This window comes from Ylistrum balloti, unplaced genomic scaffold (assembly GCF_031769215.1).
Source record: "Ylistrum balloti isolate Yb309-2 unplaced genomic scaffold, AGI_CSIRO_Ybal_v1 Utg370112, whole genome shotgun sequence".
Classification (NCBI taxonomy): Eukaryota; Metazoa; Mollusca; class Bivalvia; order Pectinida; family Pectinidae; genus Ylistrum; species Ylistrum balloti.
In genome coordinates, this window is record NW_026782133.1 from 272,833 (window position 1) to 290,139 (window position 17,307).

Below are 17,307 nucleotides of genomic sequence, written 5' to 3' on the forward strand. Positions count from 1 at the left end.
ATCTTGAAAGACTACCCAGCTCCACTGAATTTACTAGGTAAATTTGGGTCATCAAAATTCTTGACAGACTACCCAGCTCCACTGGATTTGATAGGATGATGTTTGGTCACCAAAGATCTTGAAAGACTACCCAGCTCCACCAAATTTACTAGGTAAATTTGAGTCATCAAAGATCTTGACAGACTACCCTGCTCCACTGAATTTATAAGGTAAATCTGGGTCATCAATAACGTTGAAAGACTACCAGGCTCCATTAAATCTGAAAAATCAGTCTTGGGTCACAGTCCACCAGCTCAAAAAAAATGCAACAAAAAATCAATGTATTTTTTATCAAATATATAATTTAATTTTAACAAATGTATTAACATACAATTTCATTGCATGCAAAATGAACATAAGTTGAATTAAAAACTTTGTAAACTTAGTGAAACAATTTAACTATTAACGTCATACAATAGCTGACAGTGCATTCAAAACTAATATGATTTTATGTATTATCACCAATTAGGACACTAATATGACATGTCACCAGTCTGGTGATAGGATGGAGATCATGAATGTCTTTGAAGCAGTGTAAACAGAAGATATTGATACAAAAAAAAAATATTGACATCTTTTTGCAAATAAATTATATGTATGATATATACATAAGAGTATGTAGCTACAAAACTTGTTATTATACTCCTCAATCAAGAAATATAAAGGTAAAACAGAGATTTCTATACAATTTCAAAGCCTCATGATGATTTTTGCACTTCCTGGTTTTTATTTGAGTTTTCATGTAGAATTGTTAATTTCATTATAAGATAAGGGTAATCTAATAGTTAAGATATATATGTAAATGTACTACTTACTATACTATAAAGTTCTGTGCACCCTACATATTATAGTCTAACTCTACCAATTACCTGAGAAATTAAACCACCCCAGAATAAATTCATAATACAAGTAGAAACACTTTATATACTCTTACTGGAACTGGATCGAGAGGGTGAAATGCATGACAAAATCTACAGGAATTGTTTCTTTCTTATGATTTTCGAAAAGTTGGAAATGAAATAAAGTAAAATGTAAATGCTTCGACAAAAGCAAACATATAATTCAAAATCATGACTGCACATGTTTACATTACAGGTACAATTTTGCTGAGAGTTGAACATGTTTGTTACTTTCCTAAGTATCAATCTGACAAGGTGGTTGTTCAGAAACAGTCACAGATTTTATACATGTATTACAATCCTTAGTTCTCCACTTGGGGTAGTTCAATATCTATTAACATACTACAGGAAATAACCATTAAATACAATAAAAATAAATTTGATAGATAAGACATCAAAATGCTAGTGATCATCAAATGCTAGCTAAATTTACTTGAATAAAAAGGTGTCAGCTACACAGATTTTCTTACTGCTAGTGTATAGGCTAGCCTAAATTGATAAGGTGAGAGTACGTCTCTACTGACTTTGTATTATGTTGTTGCTGAACTGGAAAATGTAATGCTCCTGAACTCTTGTTCTTCTGTTTAAATTTTTAAAAATGATCTTGAATATTAAGTGTTTTTAATGCACTGTGTAGGATTGTGTTAAAAAAAGAGAAACTTTCAAATACTATATTAAGGCCACATATCCGTCTTATAGCAATAATATAAATAGAAGATCTATTTGACTGTTCATACTTTGGTATGTTGACATTTCTGAAGCTATGACTTTTTGTAGCTCAGCCAATCAAGAGGCTAGAGTGATCATAATGCATTTATCTGCATGTTCTACAAGCCAAATGCCAAATTAAATAAAAAGAACATGGACTGTGGATCTAATATATTACAGACAGAATGTAGTACAGCATGCTTTCTGGTTTACATGGACTAACTGATTAGGATCAAGGTCATCTTCTATTGTCCAGGTATATCACCATCAGAATATGGACATCTATGACAATGACCTTGAATAAACGTGAAGGCAATATTAGTCTTTATACAACGTAATCATGTCCAGAAAACAGCCAATGCAGTGCCATTGCATTAGCTATCAGGCACTTTTTGCCACCGAGCTAAAAACTGTAACTTGAGTCAGTCTGAAACATGACCTTAATCAAAATTATTAGATAAGTTTATCTGTACCATTTTTAATAGACTTGAAGAAACTACCAAAATAAATGACCATACAATTTTGAAAAGATAGTTTTTCAGTGTCCAGGTGATTTAACTGTTACTGACGGGGGTGTCATGTCCACAAGTCCATGGAACCGAAAACACACTTTAAAGAACATTTTAGTCATTTTATCTGGACAAATAAGAAATGTTTTAATAACATGATATCACATCACCATGGTTACAATAACAGGATCTTACATAACCAGGGTTACCATAACATGATCTTACAAAACCATTTCCTATGACATGATCTTACATAACCATGGTTACTATAACACAATTTTACATAACCAGGGTTACTATAACATGATCTAACATTACCATGGTAACTGTAACATGATCTTATATCACCATCATTACTATGACATGGTGTCACATTACCATAGTAACTACGACATAACCTTTCATAACCACGGTGACTTTAACATGAATTACATCATCATAATATCTATATCTTACTCTTGCATCACCATGGTAAATATAACTGGATCTTACAAAATCAGGGTAATTATAACATCATATCACCATGGTAACTTTAACATATCACGTCATCACCACAGTTACTATGACTAAGTTCTCATATCTCTATAATAGCAATGACACGTTCCTAACACTTCAATGGTAGGTTCAACTGAGCTACATATCACTGTATTGCCACTCCAACATCAAAATAGTATATCATTATCAATAAGTTCATTACTGTTGTCATTGAAAGGACATGGTAACATGTTGGACGTCGGAAACATTGATGCCTTCTGCAGTAGACTGGACAACCTCCTGGCCAAGAATAGCACTACCATCCAGTGTGTCCTGACCCTCCAACTGCTGCTGTGCTAGTTGCTATAGAAAGAAGTTTATTGTTAAGAGAATACAAACTTTATCATGATGGGCTTGATAGTAAATTACGAACCATTACATGCACTATAAATGCTTTCATTCAAATCTGAATGTTCAAGGAAATATTTGAAATATTTTAAATATGAGATTTGTTTATTTCTTTGTTGTGTATGAATTCATCTCTTTTTTTTTTTTTGCCAGAAGATTAAATAAACATTAGTGATGACTCTGTATGACATACCTGCAGAGCTTCCAGCTGAGCTGGATCAGTTATGACATAAACCTGCTGGCCCTGGTCGCCTACAGTGATTGTTGCTACGCCCTGCTGTTGCTGCTGTAGCTGGCCCAGAAGCTGTGCAGCTGTCGTCTGTGTCTGTTGCATAGTCACAACAGCTTGTTCCTCTGTCCCTGTCCCCAACACAGTGGCACCAGCCATCAGTGAGCTCTGCTGTTAAACCAACCACACATCTCTATGTACATCACTCAAAAAAGGCATCTCAATTTCGTTTATTTGTTAATTGAACTTACTGAACTTACATTGCCATCCTTCACTACAGAATCTCAAATTATTGGTGATAAGATAGCACAATAAGGGGTATATTAGTAAAACTCTGACACATCAAAATCATGGTTTGATAAATATATCCAATGGATTTCCATTATATCCAGTACCCAAGCTTCTGTTTACCCATCAGTAAATTCTACATTGTGTATACCTACACTATAAGATGCTTTCATGTGTTATCAGCTATGGGAGGGAATTCTACAAGGCTTTAGACTCTGATGGATTTGACTGTTTCTAGGAGTAAATTCTAGAGATCTGTTAACTCAAATGAATTTCTGAGTTTTCCCACAATAGGGTAAATTATCAAGGGTTAATCCTGGTAAATACTAGCTACAATATACAGCTATAGCTCATCAATAAGTTGTCAGATTAGTATGCCAGAAAACTTTGATTCCAATCCTAGCAGAGACATCGACATAAATAATGACCTCTGTTACTAAGGTATTAAACACATATGGGTTTGTTTGTTTACAAGCTATGAAAGGGAAATCTTTCTGACTCTAAACTCTGATTTTTGGTGTTTACCAGATAAATATTGAAAATTAAATTGTCTATGGTTCTCACCTCATATCACATGGGTATGCGTGTTGACCAGCTAGAGGAGTATCTAGTGATCTCACCCCAGATAGATATGTGTGTTTGCCAGCTATACCAGAAAATTCTCTAGGGTTCTCACCTCATATCACATTGGTATGTGTTTTTACCAGCTAGAGGAATAAATTATCTAGTGATGACACCCCAGACATGTGTGTTTACCAGCTATACCAGAAAATTCTCTAGGGTTTTCACATCATATGAGTATGTGTGTTTGCCAGTTATACAAGTAAATTCTCTTGGTTTTTTAAATGACATGAGTACATGTGTTTACCAGTTATAAGAGCAAACTCTCAAAGGCCATATATATATATATATATATACGTATATGTGTTTACTTACAGCCTGCTGGGCCTCTGATGTTGTTATGGCTATGGTTGCATCCTCCTGAGAAGCCGTACCCTCTGTTGTGGCCAAGGCATATGGAAACTTTGCCCGTTTCTCTGGAGGTTCATCGTCATCATCTTTGATTTTAAACAGTAAATGGTATCAAATATCAGCAATGTGAAGGAACTAGTCAGGTGTTCAACTTTTTAAATGTCAAGAAATTCATATATTTTTGAAATCCAAATTTCTTAGTAAATCATACCTTCTGGATTACGGTGTTGAGCTAGTAATTGAGCCTCACTTTCAGGAGATATGTCCTCTCCATGCGCAGTACGTTTGTGCATAGCCAGAGTAGATGTCTGTCTGTATGTCTTTCCACAATGATTGCACACATAAGGTTTGGAGTGTGTGTGTACGACGTGGTGTTTGTAAAGACTAGAATATTCTGTGAATCTCTTTCCACAACCATGTACTGTACATACATACGGCTTCTCTCCTGTAGAACATACAACATACAGGTTATCAAATACTTGAATTTTTTGTTGAAGATAAACACTGACATCAAATTGGAAATGAAATATTTGTTCAAACTACAATTACAGCAACGATACTACTGTTATGAATTTACTTTTGAGTTCCTCAGATTATTATCAGAAATGATACTTACTTTGAAATTGTTTAAAGTGTTTTAATTATTTGTGATACGTGCAGACTGTAAGCTTTAGTGCTTATTGAACAGAACAGAGAAGCATTTGCATTAAATTAAGAATGATAATCAGATATTGAAATTACGAGAATGTGTACTTAAGAATCTGTTGTCTTTTATCGTTTTGGTATTGTACACTATACACATAAGGCATTACGTCACAATTTCTTTTATCGTTTTGGTATTGTGCACTATACACATAAGGCATTACGTCACAATTTCTTTTATCGTTTTGGTATTGTACACTATACACATAAGGCATTACGTCACAATTTCTTTTATCCTTTTGGTATTGTACACTATACACATAAGGCATTACGTCACAGTTTCTTTTATCGTTTTGGTATTATACACTATACACATAAGGCATTACGTCACAATTTCTTTTATCGTTTTGGTATTGTACACTATACACATAAGGCATTACGTCACAATTTCTTTTATCGTTTTGGTATTGTACACTATACACATAAGGCATTACGTCACAATTTCTTTTATCGTTTTGGTATTGTACACTATACACATAAGGCATTACGTCACAATTTCTTTTATCGTTTTGGTATTGTACACTATACACATAAGGCATTACGTCACAATTTCAACCCTAGATTCATTTCAGGATTTTTCATACATTTGTTATTACTTATATCTTACAAAATACATAGCCACCTAACTGTTTACATTAAAGTAAGCACATTCCAGAATTATTTATCCCCACAAAATACAACATACAAAACATAGCATTAAATTTTCTTAATCAAAATGCACAACATGTCATGTTCACAAACTTAATTAGTTAATAATCATAAACAACACTGACTAACACTTAAATTGTACAATGTATTAACATGGACAGATATTTGTTCACCATACCTGTATGAATGCGGATATGATTTTTGTAGTTTGTGGCACTAGCAAATGCTCGCCCACAGCCCTCCTCTTGACATACATATGGACGCTCTCCTGTGTGTGTACGGATGTGTACTTTTCGTATATTGGATGTTGTGAATGACCGATTGCAGCCCTCAAATGGACATTTAAATGGACGTTCTCCTGAATAAAAGCAGATTATACATATATGACTACTTTTTACAGGAAAACTTTACTGACATTAACTCTCACTCATAAGGTTATGAAAATGAACTTCACAGAAATATATCTCATTTTGTAAAAAATAATGATATGAATAACAATTCCAGTCATAATGATAAAAACATGATATGTCAGCTTTTCTACTTTAACAGGAGTGTAAGCACATGAATAAAGAGTTTATATTTGTGATCTCATATTTTGTTGACTAGATCTGGTAAGGAATAAATTGGTCTAAAAATACATAATGAAATATGTCAAGAGCAAAAATATTGTTCTTATACAATTGCCAAAGTTATCAAAGAAAATGGATTAATAACAGCTAAAATTTATCCTTGTAGTGAAAGCAGTTCAATATTTTTCTGCTATAACTGTTTGTCAAGAAAATCCTAGTTTAATATGAATAATTACTGATGCCAAAATTTGATTTTATTTCTGTGGAAATGGATGCATTCTCATGTCTTCAATTTTGATGCTTCTAAATGGCTGATAAGACGGATCCATTTGGAAAGTGATGTTATATTGTAATATAACATATGTTTACTAAGTTTATTAAGACAAGATGTTTTCTTCAAGTTGAAAACAGCCTTCTTTTGTTAAAACTGATTTTCACATGCTGATACTATAGGCAATGTATGGAGGAAGCTGTAAACATACTTTTCATTAAAAAACCAATTTTACAGGTAAAAGGAAATATTCCAATGTTTATGAATTTTACTAGAAACAAAATTGTCTATTGTTTTGAAATATTGATAATACATTTGGACTCTATCATATTTATAACATTACAATAAATTTTTACTTCTAAAATGGAGTAAAAATGTTGACAAACATGTCTTTTATAACCTTCCTGGAAAGTGTTATTGGATGTGATTAATTTTATCTCTAACATTATTAATGAAAATGCATTCAGAAACATTCTGATATGTAACTTGGACAGTTAATAAAAGACATAAAGATTAACAAAATCTTTCCTATGAAATTTTCAACCCTAGAAAATGTCATCACTATATTGTTACCTGTATGTGTTCTCACATGTTTCTGCAAGTCCCCTGAAGTTTTAAATGCTTTATCACAGTTTTCCTCGGGACATTTGTAAGGCTTTTCTCCTGTGTGTACTCGTGTGTGACTTTTCAGACCATAGCCTGTGGCAAAGGCTTTGGTACAAGAGGGAAAATCACATTTAAATGGTCTGTCACCAGTGTGGGATCTCTCATGGACCTAACAAATAACAAGAAATGATATCAATATACTTGCAAAGGTACAGCAACAATTAATGCACATCAAATTTTCACACAAAGCCAATTACCTCAACTAATATAACCATTTTAACCAGGAAGACCTGAACTTCAGCACATTAAATCCTGTTGACTTTGGAGAGTAAAGATAAGACAAAAAACTCTGATCATTGGCAGTCGACAATGAAAGACACATCCCTGAAGTCACTTTATATTGTATTTATAATTCTAAATTTGAACATGAAAGGTGCTAATCACTTGTATATATTATCTACAATCTTTAACTGAAGTCGGTAGACACCCAATTTTTATTTTCAACGTTTCAGTAATTTAGGCCCCTGTTATCACTAAGATGCCCTAAACGGACAAAACAGCTGTATGATGCTGTTTATGAGCAGCTTGTGTGTCTTTTGTTCAAGCTTAGTCTGTTACCTTAAGATGATGCTGGGTGGTGTAGAGGCGACCACACCCCTCAAAGCTACACTTGTATGCTTTTTCATCAATGTTGATTGGTTTTCCATCCCCAGTCAGACCTGCAGCAATCACAGTCTGCAATGAAAAAAAGCACCAGTTGACAGGTTTGACATAAACTCTTTTCACACTTTAATTTGTTTCGAAAAAACTTTGAAAAAATAAAATAACAACTGATTTTTTAATCTTCAAAGAATATCTATTACAATACAAGTACATGTACACTGAAATAACACTTTGTATCAGCAATTATCTGATCTCCAAATGTGTTACTTTCTGTATACCCGTTATCTCCATCATCTGTTTACATTATCATTTATCTAAATTGGTGTATACCATTAAGGTAAAATTGTGAGTTAATTCTTGGCAACAGATTATGCCTTTCGAGCCTTTACCCAAAACAGGAAGGTTATTGGTTTAATGCCCCTGATGGAGTCTAATAAAATCAATACATCCTAATCCCAACTCGACTTTCACCAAGAAAAGGGTAGCATGACCAAAATAGCTCTTTGTCATTAGTCATCTTGTTGACACTCTGGCAAACATGTTTAAACTATGACAATTCAGTGACATGACACTATAATATGACTTCAGATTTATTCCATCAGAAACTAGATTTACTGTAATATATATCACATGACTTCTTAGATACACAACTTACTATGAAATGCATCACATAACCTACCATGAGACATATCACATGACTCGCTATGATGTGTATCACACAACTTACTACTGTAATACATATCACAAGACTTACTATGCTGTTCACCACTTACTACTGTAATACATATCACATGACTCGCTATGATGTGTATCACACAACTTACTACTGTAATACATATCACAAGACTTACTATGCTGTTCACCACTTACTACTGTAATACATATCACAAGACTTACTATGCTGTGGATTACATAACTTACTACTGTAATACATATCACATGACTTACTATGCTGTGAATTACATAACTTACTATTGTAATACATATCACATGACTTACTATGCTGTTCACCACTTACTACTGTAATACATATCACAAGACTTACTATGCTGTGAATTACATAACTTACTATTGTAATACATATCACATGACTTACTATGCTGTTCACCACTTACTATTGTAATACATATCACAAGACTTACTATGCTGTTCACCACTTACTACTGTAATACATATCACATGACTTACTATGCTGTGAATTACATAACTTACTATTGTAATACATATCACAAGACTTACTATGCTGTTCACCACTTACTACTGTAATACATATCACATGACTTACTATGCTGTGAATTACATAACTTACTATTGTAATACATATCACATGACTTACTATGCTGTTCACCACTTACTACTGTAATACATATCACAAGACTTACTATGCTGTGAATTACATAACTTACTATTGTAATACATATCACATGACTTACTATGCTGTTCACCACTTACTACTGTAATACATATCACATGACTTACTATGCTGTGAATTACATAACTTACTATTGTAATACATATCACAAGACTTACTATGCTGTTCACCACTTACTACTGTAATACATATCACATGACTTACTATGCTGTGAATTACATAACTTACTACTGTAATACATATCACATGACTTACTATGCTGTGAATTACATAACTTACTATTGTAATACATATCACATGACTTACTATGCTGTTCACCACTTACTACTGTAATACATATCACATGACTTACTATGCTGTGAATTACATAACTTACTATTGTAATACATATCACAAGACTTACTATGCTGTTCACCACTTACTACTGTAATACATATCACAAGACTTACTATGCTGTTCACCACTTACTACTGTAATACATATCACAAGACTTACTATGCTGTTCACCACTCCACCTGTTCCATTCGTCACACTGACTGTTTTGGTTTCAGACGCTTGAACCATATCTGAACATGTTTTCAATTGTTCTGCTGACACCTGAAAAAATCACCATCACCTTTAATCATGGATTTTACAATTTCTGGCAAAAAAGCATTTATATTTTCCTAAAACAATCTTAAGAAGACCTTCATTAAAATACCAATAACTGCTAATGGTTATTATTCTTTAATTTTTTTTTTTAAATCAATGAGCCCACAGAGTCGCCTTGATTAACTGAACATGCCTATAGTTCATAGAATCTATGCTGTAAGTATCTACTACTATCCTGCCTGTGTCATGTTGTTGTACCTGAGTTGAAAGCTGCTCCAGACTTAGAGGGGTGGAGTCAAGGTTAGCAGCATCCCCAAAGAGTGCCTCAGGTGTCGGATGGGAAATGTATGCTGTAGTTCCATCCTCTAACTGTATGGCTTGTAGTCCCTCTATCATCAACATAAAGTGTAATTATATTTTTTACCTTAAGTTTTTCTAATAGAACTTGCTCTGACAGGTTATCTTTATAAATAATGATAAATACAAAGGTTTTGACACATGATACACAGTCATATTAATAAGGATTCAAGTCATATTAAAAATGCCTCACCTTTTGGGGTAGTATGTAAATAGGCTGTGGTTCCATCCTCTAATTGTACAGGCTGGCCATCAGTCATGTGGGTGTGACTTTCTGGGAGCGTTTGACCATCCACAATATGTGTACTGTCTACAAGGGTCATCTGCTGGACCTGGAGCTGGTGGATGTCCTTCAAGTCCACCTCATCCGTAATATTATCGGGCCCTGTTTCAATCTGGCTTGGCAAGTTGGACACTGCAATGAGTCAATGCTGTTATAGTATATATAGCATCAATAAAAACACAACTTATGGTGACTTTTTACCAGGTAAGGGCTTATTGTCTCATAAAAAGAGGCGATATAGACTTTGTATCAGATGGGATTACTGACACATGAAATCTCATGTTGTGTGGATTTTTACCAGACTTGGACTTATTGATTAAAAAAATGAGGTTATGTAGACAGTTTCCAGACACAGACTTATTGACTGCCAAATCAAAGATGGTTGCCTGGAAGCTATTTTGTTTTCCTGATCAGTCTCAAAATCAAACAGAGAGAGATCCATTGAGTACTTCTCAAGAAATAGCAATAACAAAATGTACTTGGCAAAATTAAAGATGGCTACTGTCAGCCATTTTGTTTTTCTGATCAGTCCAAAAATCAAATGGGAACAACCAGGGACCAAGGGGGAACCTACACAATTCAATAGCTCTCAAGAAATAGCCATAATAAACTTCACTGAAAAAAAATCCAAGATGGCTACCTGTCTGCCATTTTGTTTTCCTGCTCAGTCCTAAAATCAAATAGTCACAACTAGGGAACAATGGGAACCTACATATATAATCTGAAAAAATTCATCCAATACTTCTCAAGAAATAGCGATAACAACAATTGCTTGCAAATAAATGACTGACCATGGACATAGAACAATTTGAATAGTCCACCATCTGTTGATGGTGTGGTATAAAGAGGTTTTGCAGACTTATTATCAGGCATGGGCATTGACTCATAAAAATTAAATTGTGAAGACTTATTATCACATGGCTTATTGACTCATACAAACAGAAGTTGTGTCATACAAACAGAAGTTGTGTGGACAGGGATTATTGACTCATGAAAACAGAAGTTGCATGGACTTATTACCAGACATCAGTTTATTGGCTCATAAAATGAGGTTGTGAAGACTTATTACCAGACACAGGTTTATTGGTTCAAAAAATAGGAGTTGTGTGGACTAATTACAAGGCATTGGGTTGTTGCCAAATAAAAACTGTATATTTACCTTGACTTAATCCTTGTACCACAGCAGTACTGCCATCCTCCAGTGTAATAGTCTGACCCTCTAAAAACTTTCTCCCTGTTAATGAAATGATGTGTTTTTTACTTGTGTGGCCAGTATAAATTTCTGTCTCTCTAAAAACATCCTACATAGGTGTTTTACTCTTGTGTAGACAGTAAGTACTTGTAAGGTTATTGCCTCTCGTTAATTCAAAGGTTTTACCCTTTCAGGATTGGCCAGGTCTCCAACCAATATTTGAATGGATAACTATACAGGCATAGTTTCAACAACAACAACAACAAAAAAACATTAGTGGGTGTTATTCCTAAAACATGACCTGATTAATCATCATCAGTGTTTTGTTCCAACAGAATTAAAAAGAGTGTAATGAGGGTTATACTCAATAAATTTCTCATTTTAGGATGGTGGGGAGGGACAGTGCCTGTCACATAGATGACTAAGGTTTTATTACAGATCAGCTAGGTGAAAAGTTAAGAGTCATCTGTTTATTCCTTGTACTCCAGGCTTCTTTGAAACTTTGACTTTGAAAACCCTGGCATTCTTCAATCCAGGCCAAGAATGAGAAGCATAAATGTTGCTTCACAACTGTTCTAAAACAACTAAGGTTGATGATATTCAAAATTGAACATCATCTACTGATCATGAAAGAGAGAGGTGTAAAGATTATGGCTGGTTACCTTTAGGATGTTGTATAAAAGCTGTAGTGCCATCAGCCAAGGTAACAGCCTGCACAGTCTGGGCAGTGGTGTCAGCAGGAATAAGGCCATGATCAGGAATAGAAACTGACACATCCAACTGTTGTGGGTCAATGTCATGTACTAGGTCTTCCTCAATCTAATAAAAACATCACCAGGTTCTCCATCAAAGACACTGCATTCTTTACATATAAATACATCATGACCTGGCCATTCATTCAAAACTCCCTATCTTGCATATGGTATTCCATTATTTTGTCCAGAGACATTATGTTAAAGTATGAATATAATGTAGGTATATGTTTGGAAAAGATTTAAATTTAGTCCTTTAAATGCAACCATGTTTTAAATCTATAATTTGACAACTGATCTGATATCAAAAGAACGATCAGAAATGGTAAATCTAGTGAAGACAAGAGTACTTATTTTAAGGAAAACATAATTAATATAATCTTAGTATTTAGCTTTACTCTTCTTGAATCCAGCGACATGTGACATACACAAACATTGACCAAGTCTTACCCCGTGGCTTTGAAGCAGCAGGCCAATCACCTCCCCTTCATGCATATCATTATGAATGCCCACACCATGGTCAACAACAATGGAATCGCCCACCCCAGAATTGTCCACACTGGGTTCAACTTTAATGACATTGTCATCATTGACTTCACACAGCTGATGGTCATTAGAGTTGTCTTCTAGAACATCTGGGTCAGGATGGTCAGGAGGGTCATCTTCAGTGATTTGGCCAGGTACCTCCCCTACATGTCCAATCCCCTCAATAACAATACTATCCATCTCTGCTGGGTGACTACATGACCATCACTAGTGAAACATTGTTCTACAAAATGCATAAATTTACAAACTTGATTAATTATTATAAATATGTGAGGGTATTCAAAATTTGAAGCAAAGCATTTTCTGCTATTTTGTAATACAAGTGAAGTAAAAACTAAAGGAGTAATCTTTTTCTACTTAATTCTCCTACATCATTGCTTATCAACCCCATTAAGGCAGTGCTACAATATCCTTTTACAATTCTATCTTCTAAACATAGAAAATATCAACACTAAGAATACCTATGTTAATTGTACTACAATCAAAAGAAATTGAACTCCACTTCTTCTCACAAGGTGAAAAATATCCATGCACAATTGAACCTGGTTATATTGAAATCCTCAGGTAATGAAAAAATACTTCAAATTAACCAGGTTTCAAATTAACCAGTATAAGTCTTTTCTCGCATCCAGGCCTATAACACGTTAATGATGAAACAAAGCATGTATACACATTCTGTCTACAATTAATAACATTTCATTAGAAACAGCTTAGAAGTCTATCTACAGCTTAAATAAGTTCATATTTTTCATCAATTGTCAGTTGTTTACACTTCTTGATGGACAAAGCCATTGTAAAACACCTGTCGCTCTCTTATACATACAAAATTTAACCAAAACATTTGTTCAAATAACAAACCCAGTTCATTGATTGATACTCATAATTTACTAGTTTTGTATCATATTTCTACCTGGGCATTGAACTAGAGATATGGACGCCCAAAGCGTGACGACACTGCTCACAGGTACTGGGTTTGCCTTCAAATTAAGCAATGTGAAAACAAGTTCATTAGAACTGTTTAGGGCCAGTATTTACCGTTCAAATAATGCAGTATTTCAAATTAACCAATTTCATATTAAATGAAGTGAAAATACTAACACATAGAAGACATTTTGATGGGGATTATTTTGATTTCAAATTAAACAGTTTTTCAATATAACCAAGTTCAAATTAAGTGGGTTTTCATGACCTTGACCACTTTTATATGTCACCAAAATAAGCAGCTCCAAATGGATAACAAAAGGACAGCAAAAATTTTATGTTTACTCATCATCACTCCAGCATGTGTATATAATGACCAAAAATATTTTTTTCTCAAAAATATTTCATAAACATTTTATATGTATACCTCTTTCTGAAAAACACACTTTCAGGATATTTTTTCTCTATGACCTTTATATTGAAGGTCACGTCCTTCAATTTGAACAAACCTGCCAAACACACTCATGTCAGCAGACTATTGTAACATGTAGCCCATGGGCCTTATAGCTGTGTGAACTATAAATATTTTCACTAAAAATCTCAATGGAACTGAAGAATAATTATGTTTAAAATGTGTTTTCAAGATGCTGACATTTATTGGATTTTATACCAATCCAAAAAATGTCAACATTTCATCCAGGCCATCTCAGGCATGACTGAATTAAATCTCATTGGTAAAACTTGAGAAGTTCTAGTTATCCTGTTAAATTGTTCAGGAAAATAAGTGTAAAAATTGTTCATGAGAATAATGATTGTGCATTCATATACAAAACAGCTGTGTTAAATGCCATGACAACACATTTTTTGCTTCCTTTACATAAATCCCCACAAATTTTCAGCTTAATGGCACTATAGTGGGAACAGAAGTGAAGTTAAAAATGTGTTTTTCAAGAGGGCAGCCATATTGAATTTTTGACCTATCAGAAGAAAAAAAACACTTGGTCAGGTCCATCTCAAGACCATTTCAGACAAATCTGAGATGAATTCCACTGATGGTTTAAAAGAGATGTTCAGGAAAACCTTGTGTATCGCAATTATGTCGTAAACATGACTTATGTGGCTGCTATGTCAAAATGTTGACATGGCCAAAAAAACGACATTATAGAGGTTTAAGATGTATTTTTCAGACTGACCTGAAAAATAACAACACTTGATAAATTGGTCCAAACCATCTTGAGATCAGAACTTCAGAAGTTTAAAATGTGGAGACTTATCACCACACATCTCATGAAAGGTATCAAACTGGCAGTACAATTTTTATTTCTATTAGGGTCTTGTTAGTATAAAAAAAAAAACAAACAAACATTATTCCTTGATATTGATTTAACTTGACCTTGATGACCTTGAAAGTATATTCTAGGAGACATCCATCTTGGGTATCTCTTACACTTAACATACATATCTCTATAATTACTGAGTAACTGGGGCTTTTCTTGTTTACATTTTATTAATGCATTTCAAATGTGATTTTTTAGAACATGCATTGAAGAACTGGTTTTGCAACTTCATGTTGAAATGTATCAATTTCTATCATTGGCAGTACCAGGCTGAATCACAGGCAATGCTAATGAACCCCTGTGCACTGAGTCTTAAGAAGTAGAAAATTTCAAGCTTTTTCACTTATTTACATAACAAGACCTTTGTAGAGATAGATTTGTTTGAAATGTTTTCCCACTTCTCAAAACAATCGTCACCCAAGTGCTATACAAATATCCGTTTTAATCTTCATTTTTCCTTCTATCAATATATCTAGTTTCGTGAAGACGAAAACACTGTCATGTTGTAACTGCGCTAGTTCGAGTATCCTAGTTACTTTACAGTTCAAAACTGTGCATTCGCCATGTATGACCATGACCAACAGTTAATCAAACGATTCTGTGCCGCATGTTTCACGCACAATTCAGATGGGCTTCAGCATATTGAATCTGAACGTTGTCCTCGTGTATTATCAGCGTGTCTCTACTTTCATTTTCGAAAAAAACATCGTTAGGTCCCCATCATCTAAAACGCTAGTACAATGTCTCGTGGAGAATTCTGTTTATATTGTGGTCGTTGAGCAGGAAGTCTCCATCTTGAATCTTTCTTAGACATGAGCGTTTACTTGGTTTTTGTCTAATAAATCATAGTATGACTGAAACTCAAAATAGTTTAATAGAACACACGGTACTTGATGCTCTAATTTCATCAATCCCAACAGCCACTCTGCTGTTGACAGTATGCACTTTGAACACTGGGAAAACTTACCCAAAAATCCTCACTGCCTAGACCGCCATGCAATGCTCTGTCTTCCGGCCCCGGTTATGGATATATATCAGTACAATGTATAGATATACACGTTATATGGGACAATGTTTGATTGAACAAATACTCGCGTGAAATATTTCTTAGCTAATTTAACACAGTTTCAATGTTACTAACGAACGATATACCATAAAGCATATGTGGTCTAAGTCTTCTTCTATCGCTTCAACATATGCATATCTGAAAGTAATTAGCATACGGTGACGTCACAAAGAGAGGAAAGGCTGGCTTGCCGTCTAGACTTGCTAAGGGATTTTACTAACAAAAACAGCACAACTAATTAAAATACGTATCTTAACTATGTATTGTATATTAACAATGTAGTGTAAAGCGAAGAGATCTGTTTTAATCAGGTTGGATCTCGAATTGATATCATAGGATATATGTATTTGTTGTTGTTTTACAAAAATCTAAATTTATGAATGTCTTTTCTTTCATAAACATGTTTGGAAAGAAAAAAAATGTTTTTTAAACGCGCTTGCAGTGTAATAGTGTGATTTATTCTTCTTGTGTTATAATGGATACGCAAATTTTATAACTGCATTAAATCGATACATTATATCTGGCGCGAACTGGATTTCACAATATTAATGACATCTTTTCTTTTTAATTTTCAAGCATGACCCAAACAATCACATGAAACCAATTGTACGGATTTGACGCCATGTCCAGATTTAACGACATAACGTTGAACTTGTGATTTGAAAAAAAACCAACAAGTAAATGCTTTTCATTCGTACATGTACGTGTTCACATAGACTGGATTTAGAGTCGCTTAGAACGTTCCCAGAAAGCCATGCTCACATAACGTCATACAGTAATCCTGGGACAAGATTCATGCAATTATTTCCTTACAATAATAATAGCAAATTCAACAGCATTCTAAACCAGGTGATATTTTTGAAATTGAAGTTTTCATGAAATAACTTTTAATATTTAAATACTCG

At 34.0% G+C, this 17,307-nt stretch overlaps 1 protein-coding gene across 4 annotated transcripts; it reads right to left on the minus strand.

Moving 5' to 3' along the window:
* Positions 1-388: 388 nt before the first annotated feature.
* Positions 389-16,338, minus strand: LOC132550229 (zinc finger protein 76-like). 4 transcript variants are annotated; one of them, XM_060214268.1, is made up of 14 exons: positions 16,304-16,338; positions 12,983-13,301; positions 12,443-12,599; positions 11,748-11,822; positions 10,499-10,720; positions 10,207-10,337; positions 9,853-9,954; positions 7,941-8,057; positions 7,290-7,491; positions 6,055-6,234; positions 4,738-4,971; positions 4,491-4,612; positions 3,231-3,437; positions 389-2,992 (listed from the first exon to the last, which is right to left on the minus strand). In XM_060214268.1, exons 2-14 carry the CDS (start codon positions 13,256-13,258, stop codon positions 2,858-2,860), a joined length of 2,160 nt encoding a protein of 719 aa, XP_060070251.1. In that variant the 5' UTR covers positions 13,259-13,301; positions 16,304-16,338; the 3' UTR covers positions 389-2,857. The 4 variants fall into 4 exon arrangements, with proteins under 4 accessions (XP_060070251.1, XP_060070250.1, XP_060070252.1 ...); XM_060214267.1 differs by lacking the exon at positions 16,304-16,338 and adding an exon at positions 15,957-16,160; XM_060214269.1 differs by lacking the exon at positions 16,304-16,338 and adding an exon at positions 15,698-16,160 and having other exon boundaries at positions 3,231-3,434.
* Positions 16,339-17,307: the final 969 nt, after the last annotated feature.

Coding starts and splice junctions, on each gene's coding strand:
- LOC132550229 (XM_060214268.1), bottom strand. CDS start 13,258: ATGGATAGTATTGTTATTGAGGGGATTGGACATGTAGGGGAGGTACCT. Junction 4,972..6,054: donor TCATATCCGCATTCATACAG/GTATGGTGAACA, acceptor TATGTTCTACAG/GAGAGAAGCCGTATGTATGT. Junction 4,613..4,737: donor TCAACACCGTAATCCAGAAG/GTATGATTTACT, acceptor TTAAAATCAAAG/ATGATGACGATGAACCTCCA.